This window comes from Silurus meridionalis, chromosome 17 (assembly GCF_014805685.1).
Source record: "Silurus meridionalis isolate SWU-2019-XX chromosome 17, ASM1480568v1, whole genome shotgun sequence".
In the NCBI taxonomy this organism is placed as follows: domain Eukaryota; kingdom Metazoa; phylum Chordata; class Actinopteri; order Siluriformes; family Siluridae; genus Silurus; species Silurus meridionalis.
In genome coordinates, this window is record NC_060900.1 from 28229861 (window position 1) to 28250185 (window position 20325).

General features: G+C 42.3%; 1 protein-coding gene across 2 annotated transcripts in view; it reads left to right on the top strand.

Moving 5' to 3' along the window:
• Positions 1–1389: 1389 nt before the first annotated feature.
• Positions 1390–20325, top strand: part of tbc1d22b (TBC1 domain family, member 22B) — a 47543-nt gene continuing 28607 nt past the window's right edge. The window contains exons 1-5 of one of the 2 annotated variants that reach the window (XM_046871322.1): positions 1390–2036; positions 8981–9037; positions 9254–9612; positions 13707–13874; positions 18320–18390. In XM_046871322.1, the coding sequence (XP_046727278.1) occupies positions 1981–2036; positions 8981–9037; positions 9254–9612; positions 13707–13874; positions 18320–18390 (711 nt within the window). In that variant the 5' untranslated portion in view covers positions 1390–1980. The remainder of the gene's footprint in view (positions 2037–8980; positions 9038–9253; positions 9613–13706; positions 13875–18319; positions 18391–20325) is intronic. The other variant, XM_046871323.1, reaches the window with a different exon arrangement.

A 20325-nucleotide genomic window follows, 5' to 3' on the forward strand; every position in this document is an offset into this window, starting at 1 on the left:
TCATCATCATCATCATCATCATCATCATCATTATCGTCTTCATCATCATCATCATCATCATCATCACTACTATCGTCATCATCATCACTAACGTCATCATCATCATCATCATCATCATCATCATCATTATCGTCTTCATCATCATCATCATCATCATCATCATCATCACTACTATCGTCATCATCATCACTAACGCCATCATCATCATCATCATCATCATCATCATTATCGCCTTCATCATCATCATCATCATCATCATCATCATCATCACTACTATCATCATCATCACTAACGTCATCATCATCATCATCATCATCATCATCATTATCGTCTTCATCATCATCATCATCATCATCATCATCATCACTACTATCGTCATCATCATCACTAACGTCATCATCATCATCATCATCATCATCATCATTATCGTCTTCATCATCATCATCATCATCATCATCATCATCATCATCACTACTATCGTCATCATCATCACTAACGCCATCATCATCATCATCATCATCATCATCATTATCGCCTTCATCATCATCATCATCATCATCATCATCATCACTACTATCGTCATCATCATCACTAACGTCATCATCATCATCATCATCATCATCATCACTACTATCGTCATCATCATCATCACTAACGTCATAATCATCATCATCATCATCATTATCATCCCTAACGCCATCATCATCATCATCATCATCATCATCATTATTGTCTTCATCATCATCATCATCATCATCATCATCATCATCATTATCGCCTTCATCATCATCATCATCATCATCATCATCATCATCATCACTACTATCGTCATCATCATCACTAATGTCATAATCATCATCATCATCATCATTATCATCCCTAACGTCATCATCATCATCATCACCATCATCATTATTGTCTTCATCATCATCATCATCATCATCATCACTACTATCGTCATCATCATCACTAACGTCATCATCATCATCATCATCATCATCATCATTATCGCCTTCATCATCATCATCATCATCATCATCATCATCATCATCACTACTATCATCACTAATTGTTGAAACACTGTTTTGTTGTGATATTTAACATTTGTGTAGCCATGAGGGACACATGAGGGTCTCTAACAGAAGAACTAGTGTGAGACGGAGAACAGGAGAGAAGATGTGATCAGAATATCGTCTGGACTGCGGCTCATCGGAAGCTGAGTTCTGTAAGTGTTATTTAGAGAGACGTCTGGAGTGATATTTATCATGAACCCACCTGCCCAGTCACCGAACCTCAATCCTGCTGAACTGCTCTGAGATGAAGAAGAACATCTCCATCTAGTGAAGAACATCTCTGGAGAGTTTTATAAGAGGTACGGTATTTCAGAGTGTTGGATGTTTGAAGAAACGAGTGTGTGAAGATGTTCTTCATGCTAATGGAGGATTTTTCACTCAAAATAAAGTCTGGACGTTTATAGACTTGTTTGGTCAAACGAAATCTTCATTGATGCATAGAAACAGGATGAACATGTCTCTCAAAAACCACAAAAGTACAACATTTGATCATTTCTATATGAGATGTGTATGTGGAAGAAACCTTTCCCCTATTAGACCCATGAACAGAGCAGACTGGACTGAACCCTGCACCTGCTCACACACTAAACCGCTCCAGAAGAGGAAAGTCCCGCCTCTTCGAGCAAAGCTGATCTCCTATTGGTTGGCTCGGCTGCACCTGTTTGCTGTTGTATCCAATCACAGCTCGACGGACTGCCGTTCCAAGATGGCGGCGTCCATCTCGAGGTATCCTCCTGTCACTTTGTGTTGACCAAAACATCAGGACAGAGGCGATTAAACAGCGTTGGATGGTTGAACTTCCCCCTGAAAAGAGTCGAGTTTAGATCGGGCTCAGCTGCAGGAAGCATGTCTTCACCCTGAAGGAACTGTGTTGATGTTTGTTTAGGGAAGACGCGGTTCTGCAGCCATGGCCGCCGACAATAAAATCCATTTCTGGAGGAGGAACACGAAGGGTCCAGGAAGGTGAGCTGAATAAACCCCTTTAAATAGCATTAAATATGAACATCTTCCAAAATTTCAGCAATGAATTATTGTATGATCTGTTTAATATCTAATGAGTGCATCTCTCCTCTATCCACACTTTAATCCAAGCTCAGTTCTTCACCCTCAAATAACTTTCATATAGAATCCTATTTCTCAGAATTAAGATCCAAACCCACAATCATGTGCACACCATTTCTCTCCTGTTTAGACTGTAGAAACGGTATATACCTTAACCCACGTGTCTCCATGGCACCAGAAACAACCTCACGTGCACTCAGTGGGCACTTTGTGGGTCTACAGTTAAACCCCCCCCCGGAACCACGTGTCATAAATCATGTATGAGCAGGTATTAGGTGGGTGGTACGAGTGTATCAGGTGCATACAGGAGGTTCCTGGAGTTAATAAAAGTGATCCTGTGGTCACTGGACACCAAACAAACTTAAAAGATCGCCACTGACCAGATGTTACTGTGCACCAGATGTTCAATGGAACATGATATGTGCACCAGACGATGTTCACTTTCTGGTTATGTTCATAAGAGCGCTCCAGCCCATTACATGTGCTCATACATGGTGTTCACGACAGTGAGAATCCCTGACCTCCGGTTATTAATAAGTTAATGACAGACGGAATGGAACAAATGCAACCAGAACAAAAAAGAGATTGTGTCTTAAATCTGGGTCTGTAGTCCAAGTTATGGTCACTGTGTGCTCACTGAGACCTTCAAAACCCACAGATGGGTTTCCTCTAACAGCTAAAGTTCCCTCATGTTCTCCACCATGTTTCATGAGTTTGACTATTAAACATTTTTTACTGAACAGAAAACCTTTTAGTGCTTTATTCCGAGATGTTGAATTAAAATAGCTGCATATTAGTGTCATGAAAAATGAGTGTTTGTTCACTGCCTGGTTACATTCCGTACAGAATGAGAGCGATGGTGTAAAAGTTTCCGAATGACCGGACTGAGGCAACGTGGAAAACTGATCAGACTAATTAAAATTTCCTTTTGGAAACTTTGGACTCCATGTCCTCCGGAATAAAGAGGAGAGGGATCACCCTACTTATCATTGCTCAGTTAGAAAAAAAAAAAGAAAACGCTGTATCTGTGCTGGTATGGTGGTGCATTAGCGCCTGTGGAATGGGCTGCTTGCACAATTGGAAAGGCTCCATCAATGCTGAACGCTTTATCCCGGTTTTCAGAAATGTTTCCATCCGGAAAACGTTTTTCAGAGAAAGCCTTGCAGATTTGAGCAGGACAATGCTAACTGCATACTGCATCTATTACTATAGCATGATTTTGTAGTAGAAGAGTGCGAGTGCTGAAACGTGCCTGCAGTCGAGAACTTTCACCATTTAAAAACATTTGGCACGTCATAAAACGAAAAACACAACAAAGAAAACCCAGAACTGTTGAGCAGCTACAATCCTGTATCAGGCACATATGGGACAACATTCCTCCCCTAAAACTTCAGCGACTGCTCTCCTCAGTTCCCAGATGCATACGGACAGATGGGATGCTACACAGTGGTAGCCATCTGGGGCATTTTTCCTCAAAATGGATTATATTCTCAGTTTAAACATTAAAAATGTTTTTTGTTTGATTGTGAATAGAATATGGATTTATGAAGTCGCAGCATTTTGTTTTTATTGAAATTTTGCACAGTACCTCAACTTTCTTTGGGATTTGGGGTGGAAGAACATGGGGCATGTAGAGCTTGTGAAAAGTGTTTTATGGTGTTTGAGAAACACGTGCATGTTCCATTTATTGCTATGCGACAAACTCGGTAATGTAACGGTCTGAAAATTCACTTTACCAAACACATCTATAAATGTCCAGATGTTCCACTTAATTTTCAGTGAAAAGTCTCTGTTATCATGAAGAACAGCTTCTCACACTCTCAGCATCCGGACTCTTCGTTTCTACAAACGTTCAGCTGAAACGCTTTGCTGTGCGTCTTGTAAAACTCTCCACGGATGTTCACAGCAGTACAGTAGGATTTAGGTGCGGTGACTGGGCAGGTCGTTTCATGATGCATGGAAAAATAGCTTCATAGAAACAAAAGGAACATGTGCAAGTGCCTTAAAACCATAAAACTCAGTGTTTCCACACTTAGACATATAATCTGTCTTGTTCTTTCTTGTGGTTCTTCCACTTCTTACTGATTTGATGATGTTTCCTCTTTTTGAAATTGACCTGTACGGTGAATCTGATGCCGAATCACGACCGGATGAAGCGTTATAACCCTTTAGCGAATCACTGCGCCACTTCCTGCGGTTATAAAATCAATGACTTGCTTAAAAACGTGTTAGATTTCGGCATTGCGGGTTTCTGTTGTCTTCTTCAAAAACAGGAAGTCCTAACTGTCGACAACAAGTAGACAATCTTAGGATCTTAGGTACTTCCCTATAAGTGACAGGAAACACTCAGTGTGTGTGTGTGTGTTTTATAGAAACCCCCTGTTTTATTGAGCAACCGTCTTGTGAAATGTGATATTTCAGCAGGATTAGGTTTAAGTCTCGGTTTCTCTGTGCAGTTTCGGCAGCTGGACTTGTATAAGCTTGAAGAAATGTTACTACAAAGGTCTTATTAGTGCAGCTCACGTTGTGTTACAGATACAACGCCTTTCAGGTGAACGAGATGACGTACAGGCGGCCTCCGGAGCGACTGTAGTTAATCTCACCAGAGCTCTCGGGTGTTCTGAAGTGTGTGGGTGGTGGATCTCTAACAAGAGCCTGTTAGTTGTCGTTTCGTTTTTCTGTTATGGTGAAAGGCATAGTTCAGTTCTGCTCTGATACACTGTAGCACTTCACCTCTGAAACCTGCTTCATGCACTGATGGGAACATCAGAACACTCAATATTTGTCCTTTAGATATTCTGATTAACCAGACATCATTGAATCAGCCAGAACCTCAATATACATAATGCTACTTATATCTTCATTAAACGACGTGCGATCTCTAAACATCCCATTCCACATCGTCTCCGTTTGATCTTTATAATAACGTCCACTCTCCGGGGAAGATGTTGCACCAGATTTTTATGGAGATTTGTGCTTATTCAGCGTTATGAGGGTGTCAGTAAAGTACTGATCAGAGGTCTATCAGAGGACTTCGATAGTTTGGATAACGGATTAATCAACCCATCGTTTTTAAAATGGATACAGGATTAAAAACAAACCAACAATCAATGTAAAATAGTACTGAACTTTATTACAAACAAAAAAATAAACGGTACAGAATAATAAAAAAATGTGCATTAATTTATAAATATAATTATATAATTCATACGTTTTAAATAATAAATAAAATAAAGCACTCTCCGTGCAGCGCACAGTCTCACGTGTAAAAACAAACAAAAACAGTGATTGGCCTCTAGAGGCCGCTCTCGTAATTGCAGCAGAATGGAAGCCGGAAAAACTATCGTTATGGATATTTGCAGATAGTTTCATCAATCAACAGATGAATCTGTCGACCTCTAATACTACTGATGGATTTGAGACGATGAAGCCTTGGTGCAAAAACATGTTCATTAGGTTTAAAGATCTACAGAAGGAGATCTTCTACTCCAACCCATGGAAAGCAGATTTTCATGGAGCTGGCTTTGTGCACACTTTTGCGTCCCCCAGCTCAAGTGAAGGGAAAATTTCTGCAGCATCCAAAGACGTGATAAAATTTGTGCCTTCGAGTTTATGCTAAAGGTTTGAGGAAGAACCACATATGGTGGAACATCTTCCCAGAAGAGTGAAGGTTATTAGACAGAACATAAAAATCTTATGGCCATGTGTCCAGTAGCCATTGTTTATATAGTTTATATATCTCTCATATTTGTCACGTCCACAGCTGCTGAACAATCAGGTCTAAGTTTATCAGCACTGGCGTCATTGATTATATCCAGCGCTTTCCAGGCATACTGACTCAATCCCTTCACTCTTCTGGCTGTCATTAAACAAACTTTACTACGGGTAGTGAATTGATGCTGTTGCCCTCCAGTTCTCGCCAGGGTTTCCTCAAAGGAGAATTCTGTACAAGGGCATATTAAACGCAGCACTGAAACACAGCCAAGGCCTCTGATATCCTGCAAGGACACTCAGGACAACACCCATGACATTTTACCACAACCGGTTTTGCAGCAGACGAAAGTAGAACAAGCAATGAGCTGAAAGACCCTTAAGGTGTGACGTTTAAGTGCAATGTGTGTTTGCTGTAGGAGATCTGTTCTAGCTGCAGGGCAACTAGTGAGGAGCTGATGCAATGCCTGACCATGTGACGACGGATCTCTGATTCGTAATTGGTCAAGGGGGAGTTTGTGAACCTGGAATGTGAAATGTGACACTCTGAGCTTCAGCTTTGTAGATTGGCATGCTGGGCATCGGTACCCAAACCTGTTCCAGCATGACAACGCTCTTGTGCACAAAGCCAGCTCCATGAAGACCTGCTTTACATGGTGTGGAGTTTCATACTGACTGCACCCCTGGAATCTTCTGGAACCCACAAACCTCCAAGTCAAACCTACTCTGAGGGTCAAGAGCATGTGAGATGAGAAGGGAAGTGGGCAGGGCTTCCAGGAAGTGCTTGTTAAAACTGGAGAATTGAGAACATCTGCAGAAACCATTAGTGATTAGAAGATCGGCGTAAAAGTGAACAATGTGATGCGTCGATTTAAAAAGTGTGCATCTGATACAAGTTGCCATTTGTTTATTTGGGTAAAAAACTGATTTATTTCTATATAATTATCAGTAGATGCGCTGTACTTATTTTGTATGTGAATGCCACCATATGTGCAGAAACACAATGGAAAACCTCTCTTCCCTCTTATCAAGTGTTTAACCCGGACTTGTGTGCAGTTTATTGCTGCCGTGACGATCGAATACTATTCTTCTGAGATCACTTCTTCCTCAAGCTTTCTTTCACACGTCCTATAAGTGCGTATTTATCCGACAGGAAGATTCTGTGTGAAAGGGTGACGTGAGGACATTCAGGCCACCAATGGGAAAATATCCTTAATTACGTCCGTTAACGCCGTTTAGCTTTATATTTGACGAGTCCATCTGCTCCGAGAGGCGTGAGCTCCTGCCACCTGGGTACTTCAGTAGATTAGGAAATGAAAGTCATTTATATTGTAATTATTACATTAATCCATGGCAAATGGTCCGTTAGTGTACAGCCATAACCCTAAAATGATGTGTTGTGTGTGTGCATGTTGAACAGGGTGGATGAGTACCATCTGATGAAGATCACATTTTACAGCTCACTTTGCCTCCTCAGGAAGTCTCTGATTTGCCCCCATTGACACACTTGGAGGATTATTAATCTTTGTGTTCTCAAAGATGTTTAGCTTTCAATGACCTGAACCTGAACAACGTGTCCTTTAGCGTTGCTGTTTTGTGTCCTTGTGCCGACTCGGCATGACCTCTCCTGTAATAACAGGCAACGATGCAGCGATAATCTTCTTGAGGCCGAAGCCCAAACCATTCGCTCGTGTTTGTAAGATTTGCTGAAATAAATCTCAGCGTTTATAGTCTTGGCGTGCCAAAGGTGCGTTATAGCACACGTTTCCTTCCTGAGACGGAGTTCTTTTAGAACATATACAAGAACAGAGGTGGTGCAAAATTTAAATTCAGCATTCACTATTATATATTCTATCACTATAAGTGGGCGTGGCTTCTGTGCATGTCTGTACCTGTGAAACTATGGATGTGGCCTCCATACCGCAGTTCCAGTGAAGAAGGTGTGGCCTCTGCAGGGTTCCTACGTGTTTTGGAAAAGTATAGAATTTGATTTGAGTGAATTCCAGGTCTGGAGTAGTATTGGGGGGGCGGCACACGGAGTAATAATGGTTTTGGACCCACGTCATTTCCGCCGGCCGTCTCTTTTTTTTAAATGTCTGAAAAAATAAAAATTGCACAGTTGTTTATAATTGATGATAAACATTGCATGGTTTTAGAATTGCAATTTTAATAAAATGCTGTGCAATGAATATTTTGTTTGGTGTCTTACAATATTGTCTTAAAAATCTGTAGGGAATCTGCATATTTGAGTCTGGAAAAGTGTGGAATTTTAAAATTCAGTATTTGCAGGAACTCCGCCTCTGTGGTTGTCATTTCTGGTGCAGGAGACCAGATAGCCTCTGTGCTTTAATTCTAGCAAAGGGGGCGTGGCCTCGGTGCGTTAGTTTCAGTGAAGGGGGCCTGGCCTCTTTGCCTCAGAACAAGTAAAGGAGGTGTGGCCTCTGCATTTGTCAGCTACAGTGAAGAAGGTTTGTGGTTTTCATTTCCAGTGATTGAGAAGGCGAGGGGGTGTGGTCTCTCTGCCTCAGACCCAGTGAAGGAGGTATGGTCTCTCTGCCTCAGACCCAGTGAAGGAGGTGTGGTCTCTCTGCCTCAGACCCAGTGAAGGAGGTGTGGTCTCTCTGCCTCAGACCCAGTGAAGGAGGTGTGGTCTCTCTGCCTCAGACCCAGTGAAGGAGGTGTGGTCTCTCTGCCTCAGACCCAGTGAAGGAGGTGTGGTCTCTCTGCCTCAGACCCAGTGAAGGAGGTGTGGTCTCTCTGCCTCAGACCCAGTGAAGGAGCTGTGGTCTCTCTGCCTCAGACCCAGTGAAGAAGGTGTGGTCTATGTGATTATTAATTCTAGTAAAGGAAAAGGCGCGGCCTTTGTACGTGTCTGCACGTGTGAAAGGGGACGTAGCTTGATTAGGTGTAGCCTCGGTATTTGTGAAAGAGAAGGTATTCTTGGTTTAGATTTTTTTTAAATATAACTTTCATACTTTGGACTTTTGACGCTCATAGACGGGTGAAGAAAACAAGCATGTTTATAATTCACACAGCAGTGAGACCTGTCTCTCTCTCTCTCTCTCTCTCTCTCTCTCTCTCTCTCTCTCTCTCTCTCTTTTCTGTGTCTTGGCCTTATTTGCTCTCTCTCTTAGTCTGCAGCCCATCTACGGGGCGCGGTACCCTCCTGTGGACCCCCGGGTACTCTGTTCGTAAGTGCAGCCGCCTGCATGAATAATGACCCCTCAGTGGATGACTGACTTCTTTAACCTCGTTGTTTTCATTCGTTACTGTTCCTGTTTGTTGCCCATTGTCCCTAAATATCCGAGTCGTTACCCCTCCCCCCTTTTTTTTTGCTTAAACAGTTTGAACAAAGTAGGTTTTTGATTAGTTTAAAATTCTCACACTTTTTTTTTCCAAACTATCAGGTTGCTAAAAGACACTCCAAAGACAAACGCCGTGAGCGTCAGATCGAAGAAGCCGGCTACGTTCCATGAGTTTGCACGGAGCACCAACGATGCCTGGGACATCGACGACGAGGAGGATGGCGGTTTCTTCACTGCGACGCATTCCACTCCTGTTCCAGCGCAGTCACTCCCCTCAGGTGAAGCACCTCGTCTGAAAGAGGCCAGTCGTTTGACAGATACAGAACCAGAGCCCCGCCCAGGGGACAGAGCGCAACCAGGAAGCACAGAAATCTCCCAGGAGCACCTGAACACTGACAGCGAGTTGTGTAATGGCAGAGTGGTGAAGTCCAGCAGTGACGTCCAGCTGAACAGCAATACAGGTATCTGCAGCGTGTCCTAAAATTTCATTATGATTTTTGTTTATACAGATGGTCCCTGAGTTACGATGGTTCACATCATGTCTCCACTCACCTTTTTTTAAGTTTCGATTGTGTCATTGTAATACAGTGGTGTGAAAAAGTGTTTGCCCCTTCCTTATTTCTTATTTTTTTTACGTTTTTACACTTTAATGTTTCAGATCATCAAACTAATTTAAATATTAGTACAAATACTATTGAGGGAAAACAAAATACAAAACTACATAACTCTATGTGAAAAAGTGTTTGCCCCCCTGTTAAAACTGTGGTTTATCACACCTGAGCCACACCCAGGCCTGATTACTGCCACACCTGTTCACCATCAAGAAATCTCTTAAATAGGACCTGCCTGACAAAGTGGAGTAGACCAAAAGATCCCCAAAAGCCAGACATAATGCTGAGATCCAAAGAAATTCAGAAACAAATGAAAGTAATTGAGATCCATCAGTCTGGAAATGGTTTTAAAGCCATTTCTAAAGCTTTGGGACTCCAGAGAACCACAGTGAGATCCATTATTCACACATGGCAAAAAATCATGGAACAGTGTAGAACCTTCCCAGGAGTGGAACAAAATTACCCCAAGAGCACATCGGCGACTCGTCCAAGAGGTCACAAAAGACCTGCAACAACATCCAAAGAACTGCAGGCCTCACTTGCATTAGTGAAGGTCAGTGTTCATGACTCCACCATGAGAAAGAGACTCGGCCAAAATGGTCTGCATGGCAGAGTTCCAAGTCCAAAAGTGCTGCTAAGCAAAAAGAGCAAAACGGCCCATCTCAGTTTTGCCAGAAAACATCTTGATCCCCAAGACTTTTGGGAGAATACTCTGCGGGCTCCTGAGACAAAAGTTGTACTTTTTGGAAGGTGTGTGTCTCATCACGTCTGGTATAAAGGTAACACCACATTTCAGAAAAAGAACATCATACCAACAGTAAAACATGGTGGTGGTAGTGTGATGGTCTGGGGATGTTTTGCTGCTTCAGGACCTGGCTGAAACTTGCTGTGATAAATAGAACCATGAATTCTGCTGTTCACCAAAAAAATCCTGAAGGAGAATGTCCTGCCATCTGTTTGTGACCTTGAGCTGAAGCGAACTTGGGTTCTGATCCAAAACACACCAGCAGGTCCATCTCTGAATGGCTAAAGAAAAACAAAATGAAGACTTTGGAGTGACCTAGTCAAAGTCCTGACCTGAATCCTATTGAGATCCTGTGGCATGACCTTAAAAATTTTAAAAACTGCATGATGTGTTCACTTGTGTTCTCTTTTACTAATATTTAAATTAGTTTGATGATCTGGAACATTAAAGTGTGACAAACAAATAAGAAACCCTTTTAATAAGCAAACACTTTTTCACACCACTGTACATCTCCTTGGTAACTCGGGGTCTCCCTGTACACCGATCAGCTATAACCTTAAACACTTTTCCATTGATGCCATTTCACACATGCCCTTATCCAGAGCAACCTACACTGGAGAGTTGAGGGTTAAGGGCCTTGTTCAAAGGCCCGGCAGTGGCAGCTTTGACAGTGCTGGGATTTAAACCTTAAAACCTTCCCATCCCAAGTCAAACTCTTTTTTCCTTTGAGTCACTACTTGCCCCACCTGCCTGGACTCCACAAGATCTTTTAAAGGTGTGCTGTGGTTTCTGGTACCTGCATTTTCTGACACTTTCCAATCAAAGCTAGCATTAACTTTTCAGCAGTTTGTGCTACAGTTGCTCTTCACTGGAACATTGGAACCAGACCAAATAGGATTCACCAACCACTGCACCCCATAATATCTACTGGTTTGGAGAAGTTCTGACCCAGTCATCCAGCCCTTGTCAAAGCCACTTAGATTCTTATCTCTTGCTTGTTTTTCCTTCATTCAACACATCGACTTCAAGAGCTGACTGTTCCCTTGCTGTCTGATATCTTCCACCCCTTTCCAGGTGTCATGGAAAAGAGAACATCATTGTGGCCAGTCTAAAATTCTGGTTGCCAAACTTTTCATTCCAAGTGCAAGTCACCACTCGGGTGGCACATAACCTGAGAAATCCCATCCCGCCCCTTTAAATTACCCAACATGGATCCAGGTGTCACAGTGGGACGTGTCTTAAAAAAGTTCCTCACGTATTCTAGTACACGTCAGTATCTGGCGCCTCCTTCTGTTAACGTGTAACAATACACCGGCAGACAAAAAGCACCGGAGAAGAACAGAGTGTGAAAATGACATTGTGTCGTCTGTTCTCTGAACAATGAGCTGCATTCTGCTGTTGTCTGCCAGCCCGAGACCGTTTAGGGTGGAGTGTGTGTGTGTGTGTGTGTGTGTGTGTGTGTGTGTGTGTGTGTGTGTGTGTGTGTGAGAATGCGTCTTCTCTTCACATTATTCTCAGTTACACACAAATGCTGAGAAGAAAGGAGTGAAGTATACATCCTGTTTTCTGGAATGAGAGAAACTATTGAGAGAACTAGCAATGACCTTGGAGGTCATGAATCACCATGACCGAGAAAAGCAAAAGAAAGCATGCACACACACACACACACACACACACACACACACACAAACACAATGGGGAAGGTTGGGCGGGGTTTGTTTTGTTATCAGTGTTCAGCTGCTTTCAGATGTTTTTGTAGATACAGAAAAAATTGAAATGTCTGTCAGTCTGTCTGTCTGTCTGTTCATTAATGATAATTATTCTATATTTTTTGTTCTTTATTAACCATCATTCATGATTAGTTTATTCACTTAAAGCAACCACAAACAAACAATTAGGTCATTAATACAAGTAAATTATACCATCATCAGTTTGGGTACCGAACAACTACACTTTTATGTATTTTTGAACTTGATGTTATTGATTTAAAACTTGATATATTTCAATAAATTAATCAATTTTAAAACCTCTAAAGTGGGGAATGGCAGAAAAGGTTTGAAAAGCGCTGGTCTGTATATAACTATTTGTGTGTCTTTATTTATGTCTAGCGGTCTGTCTGTTTGTCTGTCTGTCTGTCTGTCTGATCAAGCAGACGAATACAGTCTGTATATATCTAGCTGTCTGTCTATATTAGAGGCCGACCGATTAACCAGGCGATTGTGCTGTAAATTAGGCAGATTATTAGACAGGTGCATTTGACACACCAAACCAAGAGAACATATCTTTCCTCTACCAGCAGGGGGCAGTAATCTGTATTCTGCATTCAAACAGAGAAACTGGAAGAGCTAGAACTGGGAAAATATAAAGCAAGCAGCGTTTCCACCCTCTGCAATCATTACTAACGGATGCATATTTTTTATTTTCCAATCATATCTGCTAAGCTGCAAAGTAAACAGCAAGAATGACATTGAGCGTGTTTCGTTGATGTAATTAATCGGAGTTCTTTTAGTTTAGGCTACAGGTCAGCATGGGGACCAAAACCTGCTAACAAGTGCACTGATTGGAGACTTTTGTTTTTTTAATAAATGTTTAATTTAAGCAGCCAGAGGAAACAAAAACATTTTGGTCTACCTCTAGTCTGTATAGATCTGTTTATCTGTCTGTCTGCTGTCTATATCGTCTGCTTCAATATGTCTACTTGTGTCTGTCTGTTTTTATATCTCTTTATATATGGTCTATATCTCTGTCTCTCTGTCATCTTGAATATGTATTTATGTGTATTGGTTTGTTTATCTGTCTGTCTGCATCAGGCTGGTTGTCTTCTTCTGTCTGTCTGTCTGTCTGTCTCAATGTGTATATATGTGTATCAGTTTGTTTCAAGCTGGTTGTCTGCCTTTGCCTGTCTGTATCTCTTTATTTATATAGCTATTTCTCCTTTTCTATCTGTCTACCTATACTGTATCTGTCAAATATCTGTCTGTTTCAATATCTTTTGCTGGTCTATTTGTCTGTCTGTCTGTCTGTCTGTCTGTCTGTCTGTCTGTCTGTGAATGTGTTTATCTGTTTACTTTTGTCTATCGGTATGTCTGACTGTCTATCTGTGTTAGTCTGTCTTGTCTTTAGTGTCCTCTTACAGTCTTGTTTGTGTGTGTGTGTGTGTGTGTGTGTGTGTGTGTGTGTGTGTGTGTGTGTGGTCCAGAACGCAGCACTCTACAGAAGCAGCAGTCCCTCCCCCTGCGTCCCATCATCCCCCTGGTCGCACGCATTTCAGACCAGAATGCATCTGGAGCTCCACCCATGACGGTGCGAGAGAAAACCCGACTGGATAAGTTCAGGCTGCTGCTGGCCAGTTCCAACACCAACCTGGGTGAGTGTGAGAATATTGTGTACATCCCATCCCACATTTAGCTTCGATTTCCTGTTCCTCTTCTGGGGAGATGTTCCACTAGATTTTGTGGAGATTTGTGCTCATTCAGCTACAAGGATTTTTGTAAATTCAGATACTGATGTAGGTGAGGAAGCCTGGGGGCAGTCAGCATTAAAATAATCATTAATGTTCAAGATGTTGAAGCTCTATAGCAGATCTTCGACTCCAACCCATGTAAAGCAGATGTTCATGAAGCTGGATTTGTGCACAGGGGCATCGTCATGCTGGAACAGGTTTTGGGTCTCCTAGTTCAAGTGTAGGGAAAATGTCCTGCTCCTGCATCCAAAGACGTCCTGCACAATTGTGCGCTTTGTGCAGTTTGTGGAAGAACCACATGAGTCAAGTCGAGTTTCTAGTTTCTATTGCGCTTTTCACAACACACATCGTCTCAAAGCAGCTTTACAGAATTTAACAGTGAAGGTGAATGGTGTGTGTTTATCCCTGATGAGCAGCATGGAGACTGTGAGAAGGAAAAAACCCTTAGATGTTATGATTAAGAAACCTTGAGAGGAACCAGACTCAAAAGCAGAACCTCATCCTTATTTGGGTGACATCAAGAGTGTGATTATAGTCTTTAAACACTACAGAACACTGGAGAGAGAGAACTAACATGAGCACTGGAGTGTGTGATTATGACTGATGATCTTTCTACAGTCTTTTACAATCATTATGGTTATAAAACTAGGAGCTACTGAGCAACTCATAAAATAACTCAACATCTGAGATCACAGATCCAACACCAGCTTCTCCATGCCAGAGCCTTTAATTACTTAGGGGTCCAGTGTCTAAACTCCACATGAGGTGGAATCTAATTGGCACTAGTACGTCTCTAGATGTTTCTGTATGTTTGTGGGCATCTACTTCTTTAAAGGTCTACAATCTTCATGAGGTGGGACGTGACTGGAGCTGGAGCAACCTCAGGATGCCTCGGGATGGAGAGAGAAAGAGAAGCAGTGGAGAGGAATTAGTGTAGCTGCTGTTCATGATATTAACAGCACAAGTTGATAATGTGCATATGATTAGATGTTCTGGAGCACAAGGTTATGATGTGAGACGTATGTTATGTGTAGAACTCGCCAAAAAAGATACGTCTTTAATCTGCACTTAAACTGGGTGAGTGTGTCTGAGCCCCGAACACTGTCAGGAAGACTATTCCAAAGTTTAGGAGCTAAATGTGAGAATGATCTACCGCCTTTAGTGGACTTTGCTATTTTAGAAACTACTAGAAGTCCAGAGTTGTCTCCATATGGCTGTAGAAGTCAGGTGTCCCAATACTTCTGTGCATACAGAGTATTGTAGAGTGCTGTATGAGATTGTATAATAAGTACACTGAAAACTCCTCAGACGTCACACCAGTTGATAGACGCAGAAAAACGTTATGGTTTCTGTGCTGTCTTTGTTACACAGGACAGGATTCTCGATTCTGTTTGCTTTTAAAATGTTGATTTTAGACACAAAGGAATTATTGGTTCTGGAGCGTAAGGAATAAAAGAATTCTTATTACTTCACAATTCTGTTTCTCCTGTTCCGTAAATCACGAGTTAGGCTTCCTTCAGGACCTCTAACCACAGGAAAATGACTGAAATTTCCAGTTAGAAGTTTGAACCTTTTCTCTCCTTTAGTGCCAAAACAAAAAACAAACAAAAAACCCTCCTTTCTTTGTGATGAACGTGAACTTGGGTGGCGGGTACACACTGCTGAGATGGTGCTGAAAGAGGAACTGTTATTTTAGTCTTCCTGGGGTCGTGCTGAGCGAGCCTTCTGTTCTCCAAGCACGTCTCAGCGATCAGGCATTTAAACACACCTTGGAGCTGTTGGAACGAGCAAAAAAAAAAAAAAACCCAAAACCAATGATGCACACCGACTGTACTGCTTCAATTAAAGGCAAAGGGTGCTTTCATCATGTCTCCAGCGTGAAATTCGAAGCGCTACCTCGAGCTCGGGTGTCGAGCTCGCTCATTTTTGGGATGTTCTCTTCTTCTTCTTTACTTTTTTCTTCTACCTTTTTTTAATGTACACCTAGTATTGTGTATTCAAGCAAGGTAACAAATTAGGGAGTCTTTTAAAAGCGATCCCAAGCACTCTTCTCGCCGTCTCTTCACCGGTCGTATTCGCGTGACGTCGCACAAGATTATTTTTATTTTCATTATCGTTGTAATTCAAAGCCATCAGAGAACAGACACCAACTCCATACGATGGTGAACAAAGGAAAAAAAAAAAAGCTTTTTTATCTAAATTGGCTGCAATCACCCTAAGGGTCTTGCTGGAATGTGTTTAATTATTTATTATAAAGATTCCCCTCATGCAGTTCCCGTCTATTAATTAGCTAATTTCATTATTTAATTCACGCACCTGCTGCCGTTGGAGAATAATACACCTCCTCGGAAGAATACAAAAAAAAAATGTACCCCAAGTGGAATCGAGTGTACTGGCAGATGGCATAACCTCCCAGCATGAGAAACGTCCTGCCAAGTTTAAACCACATGAAGGGACTGGAGAACATTTGCCTTGACTTTTTCTTTGATCTTAGTAGTCACCAGCTTAGTCCAAGCCTGAAAATGATCCTGAAGTTGTAGAACTCTCATAAGTGATCCCATTTCAGCCAAGGAAAATGATTGTTTTATACACAAGAAAATAAACGTTGAATAAAAGTAGTACGTCTATGTTGTGAAATGTAGATAAGTGCACAATCGTACCTGTTCCCAAACTGAGTGGCCTCGGATAGAGGTAGAGGGGAAAAACAACAGAGCACCAACCAACAAAGCACCAACCAACAAGGTCCCAACTGACACCTAAACAACAAGGCCCTAACCAACTAGGCCCCAACTGACACCCGAACAATAAGGCCCCAACCAACAAAGTCCCACTGACACCCGAACAACAAGGCCCCAACCAACAAGGTCCTGAATAACAAGGCCCCAGCCAACGAGGTCCCAACTGACACCCGAACAACAAGGCCCCAGCCAACAAGGTCCTGAACAACAAGGCCCCAGCCAACTAGGTCCTGAACAACAAGGCCCCAGCCAACGAGGTCCCAACTGACACCCAAACAACAAGACCCCAACCAACAAGGTTCTGAACAACAAGGCCCCAACCAACAAGGTCCTGAACAACAAGGCCCCAGCCAACGAGGTCCCAACTGACACCCGAACAACAAGGCCCCAGCCAACGAGGTCCCAACTGACACCCGAACAACAAGGCCCCAGCCAACAAGGTCCTGAACAACAAGGCCCCAACCAACAAGGTCCTGAACAACAAGGCCCCAGCCAATGAGGTCCCAACTGACACCCGAACAACAAGGCCCCAGCCAACAAGGTCCTGAACCACAAGGCCCCAGCCAACAAGGTCCTGAACCACAAGGCCCCAGCCAACAAGGTCCTGAACCACAAGGCCCCAGCCAACAAGGTCCTGAACCACAAGGCCCCAGCCAACAAGGTCCTGAACAACAAGGCCCCAGCCAACTAGGTCCTGAACAACAAGGCCCCAGCCAACATGGCCCCAGCCAACAAGGCCCCAAACAACGAGGCTCAGGAAACAAGCAACAAACAAGGCCCAACCAGGGGCTTATGTAAGAGCTTCAGGGTGTTGCTTATAAACATTAGGCTTTGTCTGTTCCAATTAAGTTCTTGTATTCTGATTGGCCAACTGCGGCCAGCCAGTTAATTATGATTGACACAGGGCTCCACCTATAATAAACAGCACATAAGAGCCAGAGACAGTAAAGCAAATGCACAGGGGTGAAAGAAGCAAAAAGGGAAATACACAACTCATAACATGTAACAGTAAGCAGAACTTGTTACCTTGCATTATATATGCAACTCTTATAGCCATTTTTAATTAGATTGCTTTAATTAGTTAGCTTATTTTTGTAATGCATTAGGTTTATTAATGAAGTATACTGTATATGTTTGCTTTACCTAATAAATCTCAGAAAACTCTCATTGTTTCAGCTCCAACACAAGCTTTCAGGGTGTCAGTCTTGACAATAACAATAAGAATAACAATAACAACGCTTTCATCGAGTACAGCTTCACACTTCCTGTTTGCAATATGTTTCTTTTGGCACTCCTCCACAGTCAGAGCGAGCCGTCTGTGAATAAAATGGTTCTGAGCTCGGTATCTCAGCCTGCTGGAAGTCTTCCGGCTTTACCTGTAGCACCACCTATAAAGGTGAGCAGGTAACTCTCTGAGAGATGACTGTAGATCAGACTAGCAAAGCGAATGCAAGGCCGTGACTCACTGTTTATTAATGAATAAAATGATGTTCCAGGATTGTAACCGTGAGGGTGGGGGATTGTTGGGGTGGGGACATGTAAATTACTCCTTGCTGTATGCTAATTATGCTAAACTACACATTGCTGATTGAATGTTGTGTGTTTGGACAGAGGACTTGCGGAAGCACAGCTGGTCAGGGATCCCGCGAGAAGTTCGCCCGATCACCTGGAGGCTTCTCTCAGTAAGTTACTTTACTCTCATAGACAGGTGTGGCTTATTTATGTTTAAACTCAAAATCTTTATAAAATTCAGTGGGTGCGGCTTATATTTGGGTGCGTTTAATAGTCCGGAAATTACGGTAATCAGTCGTAAATGCTTGTGGTTTTGGAAAGATAAAACACTGGTGGACATGCTGTTGGAGGAAAACAACTACAGGGAGGGTCACAGTGACATTGTGCGTGTAAAACAAACCAAGTTTTTCAAAAGTTTATGAACACCTGACCATAAGATTGCTTTGTTGTTTTTGTAATTTTTCTTTTTTTTTGGGAACATTTTAAATTTAGTCTCCGTTTGCTGTTATAATAACCTCCACTCTTCTGGGAAGATGTTCCACTGGATGTTGGAGTGTGCTTCTGGAGATTTATGGAGATTCATTCAGCTACAAGGGTTCTAATAAAGTCAGCTGCTGATGTAGTTCAGATCATTTCGAGAAGAGTGTTCAATAGGGTTGAGGGTCAGAACTCCTCAGGAGATCTTCCTCTCCAACCCATATAAAGCAGATCTTCAAGGCTTTGTGCCTCAGGGGTATGGTCATGCTGGAACAGGTTTTGCTCTCATAGTTCAAGTGAAGGGAAAATTTTATGCACCAGCATCCGATATAATTGCGTGCCTCCAACTTTTGTGGTGACAGATACTGGTAGAACCACATGTGACTGGATAAGTCAGGTGTCTCAATAGTTCTGGCCATATTTTCTATGGACACTTGTGTGAAATTCCCAGGAGATCTGTAGGTTCTGGAAAACTTTACCCAGCATCTGTTACCAACATCCGTGTCTCGGGTAAAGTCACGGTTTGATTTTATTGCTGGTGCTGTACAGTTAAGAAAACCCTCTGTACTTCATATACAATAAAATTATCAGAACACACACACACACACACACACACACACACACACACACACACACGTCATACGTACACAGTGTGTTTATACACTGCTCCAGTCATTTGCATTCTATTTGCGTTGACGCTGGAATTTAATAGCCGTCGCGTGAACGAGCGAAGATGCAAATGAGTGTGGAACGTGAGCGATCATCACACACATGCACACACTCGAAGCCTCAGACAAGAGCTGATGGAGTGTTCGCTAAGTGATTCCAAATCATAGTTATTATTCGACCATCTCCATCTCCAGCGAGAAGATAAGTGCAGAGGGGACCAAAAAAACAAACAGCTGGAACAACAGAGCACAGGATCAGAGCATCAGTGTGTCAATAAAACACATACACACACACCTGTGTGACGAATGTTAAAAAATCCTGTCCAGTGGACGGCGGTTGGGGGACATTTCTTTATGCTCCAGACAAGTTTTTTTTTTGTTGGGTTTGACTCTGCCCACACAGAGCGCATGAAGGATCATTGATTGGTTTGATGAGGATGAAATCTCGACTGAATACATGAGAGAATTCAGGAGTGATCCATGTCCTTCAAGCACTTTTCACCTCCATCATCCATCCATTCATTATTTGTCCATCATCAATTCATCATCCATCACACATTCTCCATCCATCCATCACACATTCACCCATTATCTGTCAATCGTCCATTTATCATCCATCACACATTCTCCATTCATCCATCCATTCATCTATCATCACACATCCATCATCTGTCACCCATCTGTCAACCCTCCATCATCCATCACTCATTCTCCATTCATCCAGCCATCCATCCTCTGTCCATCGTCAATTTATCATCCATCACACATTCTCTATTCATCCATCCATCCATTTATTAATTATCTGTCCATCATCCATCACACATTCTCTATCTGTCCATCATCCATCACACATTCATCCATCCATCCATTTATTCATTATCTGTCCATCATCTATCACTCATTCTCCATCCATCCATTTATTAATTATCTGTCCATCATCTATCACTCATTCTCCATCCA